Source organism: Miscanthus floridulus, unplaced genomic scaffold, assembly GCF_019320115.1.
Source record: "Miscanthus floridulus cultivar M001 unplaced genomic scaffold, ASM1932011v1 os_1669_1_2, whole genome shotgun sequence".
In the NCBI taxonomy this organism is placed as follows: Eukaryota; Viridiplantae; Streptophyta; class Magnoliopsida; order Poales; family Poaceae; genus Miscanthus; species Miscanthus floridulus.
Window position 1 is genome coordinate 1 of NW_027097844.1, and position 6,142 is coordinate 6,142.

Genomic DNA, 6,142 nt, shown 5'->3' on the forward strand with positions numbered 1-6,142 from the left:
ACTAAAAACAATTCATCAACCTCTGGTTCAGATTCAGGTATCAGAAATTCGTCATCTTCATCAGATTCCTCCTCAAGAGCTGTGGAATGTCTGCTTGGATCCATCTGAATGCTGGTTTGCGTAGTACTCTCTTGTGCTTTTCTGCCTTTCTTGGAAGAAACAGATTGAGTCATGTTGACCATAACAGGAATCCTAGGAAGCACTTGACTCTCATCACTTTGTGAAAACCATTCTCTGAGCCCTGTCAGGGGAGAAAAAGGCACAGTGAGTAATAGAGAACATATATCATATTCAGTTTCCGAGTGTTTGAGGAAAAAAAATATCAGTTTCCTAAATTGAGAGGGGAGGATGACATGCTGCAGCCTATGTCTAAGAAAAATGAAATGGAGTACTCGTAGGATGCATGCCGAGTACACGATGGCAATGAATCTAAGGATACACCATTTTTTGCAGGATTGTACATCACCTTAGTTGATATTGCATAATACTCCCTCTATTCCAAATTATAGGTCGTTTCAACTTTTCTAGATACATAGTTTTTTACTTTTTACTATGAATCTAGACATAGTGTATATCTAGGTGCATAGCAAAAGCTATATAATTAGACAAGCCAAAACATCGAAATGACCTATAATTTGGGACAGAGGGAGTATATGTAATATGCTTGAACAGTCATGCACAAGAAAACGGCAACTGTCTCCTAAACATGTCATGCATAAGGACTATTCCTAACTGCTCTGGGGACCCCCTTGATTTATGCTGAAGGTCAACCACTGCCAAGGTGGTAACTGGCAATAGGCTTGTAGTTGTAATGTCCTGCTGAAAGTGAGTCTCCATGCTGCATGAAGAACTGGGCAAGGAAAAACAAGAAAACATTTCTCCAAACATCATCTTCAACAGAAAGCATATAATAGTAGACTACTTTGTTATTTTTGTAAGGTGTCAGTATCACAATGGCAACCATTTTAAACACCCAGGAAAGGAACCTGTTAACTCATCTAACATGCAATGGATCAGCTCTGGGCCACCTAAAATGACAAAACATAAAAGTGTATGGACACTGATCAAGCCAGCAGCCTCACACAAAAAGGTCCCGTCTCAGTTGAGAAGTTACTCCAAATCCTAACCGAGAATAAGATAAACCAAATGTTTTCTCTGAGTACTATGTACAACACAGAAAAAATAATAAAGATACCATCCAGAACTTATTCAGAAGGTTATTTGTACCAGCAACACTGTTCAGCATATGAAGGAGGCAATGCTGCTGAAATGAAGGTACATAACCAACCCCCCAACCCTTCAAATCTATCTGCATAAGATGCTGCACTTGTGTTCGGATTCTTCCGTTACGGGATTTCAGGGGAGAAATGTTAAAGCCACCACCTACAATAAATAAATGCAAGTCAAAGAGAAGAAAAGTTACGAAAAGGAAGCCCTGACTGCCATACTATTTTCTCGAACAGCCCTGGTTGCTAACATGCTATAAATGAACATAAGTTGCAAATGATTGTGCAGTAACGAATTCATCAGAGCAATTTGCTTACTCTCAATATGTGCCCTTACAAATCCTGGTTGTGGACCACAGTTTTGGTGCTCTCTGGATTGAAACAACACAACTGCAAATAAAATTACTGAATATAATCAAATACAAGTCATAAAAATAAATGACTACGGCCCTGTCTGGATGTAAAATATTTTTTGGAGCACTGGATAAATACTACAGTTTTGAAAAATGTTTTTTTAAACCACGGCTTTGTATGTCTTTGGCTTATAAAATCACAGTTTCATGATACCACAGTTTTCTAAAACTACTCATCCAAACAGACTCATCCAATTGGGGAAAGGCTGGAGCAAGAGGTATTTCTTACCTCTTTGCTCTACAGCCAGTAGACAACTGAGGTATAGTGATGGTCGGGGTCGGATTTATCTACTGTAATAGGTGCATATGTCTACCTAGTTTCTTGGTAGTATGGGTGTGTGTGTTTTGTAAGGGTTCTTGTCCCTCTTTCTTCTTAATATAATGATACGCAGACGCAGCCTGCGTGTTTGAGAAAAAAAGGGCGTGCCCAGTGCAGAGAGCTCCCGCTCTGTGCGGGGTCTAGGGAAGGGTGTCAGTGGCAAGCCTTACCCTCGCCTGTGCAATGCGAGGAGACTGCAACTCGAACCCGGGACCTTCCGGTCACAGGCGGTAAGACTCTACTGCTTGCACCAGGCCCGCCCTTCAGCCTGCGTGTTTGAGAGAGAAAAAAAACAGACTCGTCCAAACAGGCCCTACATGTTCATATATACATGTATATCGCATGGAACATGGCTATGAGTAAGCCTAAGGGGTTGTTTGCATCTCAAGTTTTACAAAAACTAAATTCCTTAAAACTTGTTTTAGTTTGCCATCTGTAAGACATTGTTTATTTCACTCAATTAACTTGGAGTTAAGAAAAACTGGTTTCCAGTAAATTCAAAATTCCATATTTTAGCAAATCTGACTCCAAGGCGTTTTTATCAAAACCAGTGTATGCTGCAATTGTTTCACTGGCCGGGAATCTCGCACTTCCATTGATTCACCTACCTAGCTCTCCTTTGACAATTACAATTAGTTTGCAAGATGATTGATCTCGTGCCATTTTTCGGAACCTACAATGAAACAAGTTCCACTACTACCAATCCAAACACACTAATGAATAAACAAATATAACAGAATGCCTACTTAAAATTCATTTTTCTAAAAACTCCTCATAATATCTGTTTCATGAAAACAAATTTCTAATCTTGAGATCCAAACAACCACAAAGTACCAGAGTACCAACCATAGCTTCCATCATCATTGCGCCGCCAATAGCGCACATAACAAAGATCACGAGGCCAAACAAACCTGGCAAAGTATTCATCAAATCCATGACAGGCTCCATAAAATTAATTAAATAACCTTGAATTCATGAAGATTGTGATAAACATTAATCATGAAATACAAGAGTCAATATTTAATCCATGTTCCTAGGAAATATAGTACAACTTAGCACCAACCAATTAAAAAGCCAACATGCATATATCATTAATGTAACATGTGGCATCATGTCATTTTTTTACCAAGAAAACAATGTGTCATGATTTTGCAATGACTCCGCACTTCTTGTGGAGTACAGATACAGAAGGTCATGAGAGGAATATTTCCAGCAAAAGGTAAAACATACATTGGGAACCAATCGAGTTGTAGCCTATGGTATAGTATTGCAGTGTGGCCATCGACCTCCTCTACCAGACTACCATACTGAAAGCTGCAGTCCCACCTTACAAAACGAAAAAGTAAATAATATGGATAAGTTTAAGGAAAAGAATAATGCACAATTGTGGAGCAAATTTATTAAACATAGAAAGAAAGAATTACTCAAAACGTGTAGTATCCATGCTCATAACAAGCTGAAATATAGCCTCACAGGAGGCTTCAACCACATCAACAGCCTTCATTGCTCTGCTACAGCTTCTTGCCTATTAATAGCAGACAAGCATCAAGCAACATGAGAATATGGCTTAGATTTAAACTACCTGTACATAGCTATACCCATCAATAACTTACAAGGTAATCAACATCTTGGAGCTCCTCAAAAATGCGGAGGCCTGAAGAAATCAACAGCACATCAGAAGAGCAACCCAGTTACACAGCAGAGAAACAGAGTTACGAGCAAAACAGAAGTTCTTGCCATTCTGGCATCTGACAAGGCACCAGTGTCCTCTAGAGAAAACTTGCTCAGGGCTTCCTTGATTTGATATTCCCAAATCATTTTCACGGGTCCAGTCATATAAAGATTCTGGAGGGCCTGCAAAAGGCAACAGTAGAACAATTATTTGTTAAGCGCTGAAAGAAAATAATTCTTGTTTAGCTAGCTAGCTCGTGCGTGCGTGTGGAAGGGAACAGGCAAGCCAAGTTAGGTGACATGTTACAGACCATTCCCGATTGTTGTTCTCCTTAGCAATGATCGCTGATTTTCCTCTTCTTCTTCCTCTTCATGACTGTACCTGCCATGAGAGAATATGGGCACATATCATTTTGGTAGAAGTTCATAATTCTGCATATTATCATGCAACAGACAGAAATAAAATTACACCCAGGCGCTAGTAGAGTTTGAGATTTGTCAAGTATACACAAACTTGAGTTAAAATGCATTCAACAAGACAGTCTTCCTTCTTTCATTGTAAACTACTGCAAAACCAAAGTGCTAGATGAGTTGAGGCACACACCTACCCAGTGTTTACTTATTTAAGATCATAAAGGTTTAAATGTTTAGATCACAAAGTAGCATCTCAGAAGAATACCATCTGAACAAAAATAATCATCCTGCCAATGTGACGTTTTCAGAAATACTAGCTGTTGAGAGCCCAAATAAGAAAGATGGGAGATGTAGCCAAAACATTACCAAACTGGTACAAGCAAAGCGTTAGCAGAGAAGGGTATCAAAAAATGCTTTAGCCACAACATAGAAACAAATGAACTTGAAAGGGCAATAGCAGAAACTGGTAGAACCATAAAAGTGAAAATAGAAGCATAATTGGCAACAGAACCATGGAAGTCAGCTACTTACTGACTTTCGCGGTCAGATGAAGAAGATTTCCTTCCATTTTCTAAGCTAGCCTTTTGCTGCGATGTGCTAAAGGCCTTGTTGCCATCACTCGGCGCTACTCCCTGTTGCTGCACCATTCAAAAAGAAACTAGTGTAAACCACAGGAAAATTTGCTATTATGTAGATTCATAATTAGGGTGTGAATTGCTGCCCCTAAGGGTCTCCAACGACCCTCTTTAGTTCAATTATTATGAATACTAGTTTTCAAAAAATGTGACCAAATTTTGGAGTAGTAACTAAAGAGGATCGGTCAAGACCCTTAGGTGGCATCCATTTGCATCCCTATTCATAATCACTTTCATGTTCTACTAGTACTTTGCAATATGAGTAACAGATTAGCACAGTTTAGGGTTTCCACGTGTTGAACCTGATCGATGACCATCTCGATTTTCTCCTTCCAAATTAGAGCTTCCTGTATATTGAATGCCGCCATCTGATGCATGCCACAGAAAGGGATTGAGCTAAATGAGTGGTATTTAACTGAAGGCAGCATGTAGGATGCAAATCCAAAGACTTCTATCATAATATTAGGCACAAAAGAGATGAAATGGGAAGAAGAAAAAAAGTTGGCAACGATAGAAAGCAGTTTGAAATTCGGCAATCTACTGTTGAATGCACTAAATAAAGTGAAGTTGCTCCGAATGAATAAATCATGGATTTACCGTGATGCGGTTGTGCTTCTCCCTTTTGTTGTAGACGCATAAGACATAAAGCATCTGCAGCAGTAGAAGTAATGCCCGAATGGAATCACCATCGCAGTCATCGCAGAATTATGATAACAAAAAAGAAGAACACCAAAAAGAAGAAGAGAGAGAGAGAGGAAAACAGTTGTACATGTCCATGGTGCATCTTGAGCCCCCTGTCCTCCACCCTGCAGTTGCCATCGATGGGGAGGGACTTGATGGGGAGCTTTCCCCCGACCTTGTCGGCCTTGTGCTGCGGCTTGCGCTTGTAGTAGGACAGCATCCGTGGCTCCAGCACGAAGTAGCGGGTGTGGACGAAGGAGCGGCCGATCTTGCGCCGACCGTAACGGACCATCCACCCCTCGTACACCACCGAGGAGGACGAGGACGACATCATCCCCCTCCCTCAGATCCCTCCCTCTCCTCAGTAGCAAAAACACAGCATCAGGTGACGATCGATTCGATCCACCAAACGCAGCTACAGCAGCTGCTGCTGAGCTCCTCCCATCTCCTGGATTCTCCGCTCCGCTTTCTTCTCGGGAATAGTGGACTCCCTAGTCGTCTGCTCCATCGGCCTCGGTGAGATCGAAATCGAAGAATGGACGCAGAAGAGAGGCCATGGACGCAATGCAACCAAGCAAGAGCATCAGGAGCCATTAAAAAAAAGATGGCCTAATCGTCAATGCCCCTATAAAGTTGGGTCTATCACTGCTGTCCCTAGATTTGGAAACTTTTTTCGCCAAAGCCATTCGGTCGTCTCTCCGCTTGTTTTTCGCCGTTTGGGAGGCCTGACATGTGGGGTCAGGCATGAGAAATGACCCAGTTGCCCATGGGTATAGAGACAAA

The 6,142-nt window shown here is 41.1% G+C and overlaps 1 protein-coding gene across 1 annotated transcript; it reads right to left on the bottom strand.

Annotated features, from left to right (window-relative positions):
- Positions 1-247: 247 nt before the first annotated feature.
- LOC136534204 (protein ENHANCED DISEASE RESISTANCE 2-like) lies at positions 248-5,916 on the bottom strand. The gene is made up of 12 exons (XM_066526669.1): positions 5,448-5,916; positions 5,276-5,329; positions 4,981-5,046; positions 4,575-4,681; positions 3,941-4,011; positions 3,696-3,812; positions 3,572-3,612; positions 3,383-3,483; positions 3,189-3,284; positions 2,805-2,869; positions 1,545-1,616; positions 248-1,383 (listed from the first exon to the last, which is right to left on the bottom strand). The coding sequence occupies exons 1-12, from the start codon at positions 5,691-5,693 to the stop codon at positions 1,163-1,165; spliced, it is 1,257 nt and encodes a 418-aa protein (XP_066382766.1). The 5' UTR covers positions 5,694-5,916; the 3' UTR covers positions 248-1,162.
- Positions 5,917-6,142: the final 226 nt, after the last annotated feature.

Coding starts and splice junctions, on each gene's coding strand:
- LOC136534204 (XM_066526669.1), bottom strand. CDS start 5,693: ATGATGTCGTCCTCGTCCTCCTCGGTGGTGTACGAGGGGTGGATGGTC. Junction 2,870..3,188: donor CAACTCGATTGGTTCCCAAT/GTATGTTTTACC, acceptor ATACTTTGCCAG/GTTTGTTTGGCCTCGTGATC. Junction 1,384..1,544: donor TGTAAGGGCACATATTGAGA/GTAAGCAAATTG, acceptor TATTTATTGTAG/GTGGTGGCTTTAACATTTCT.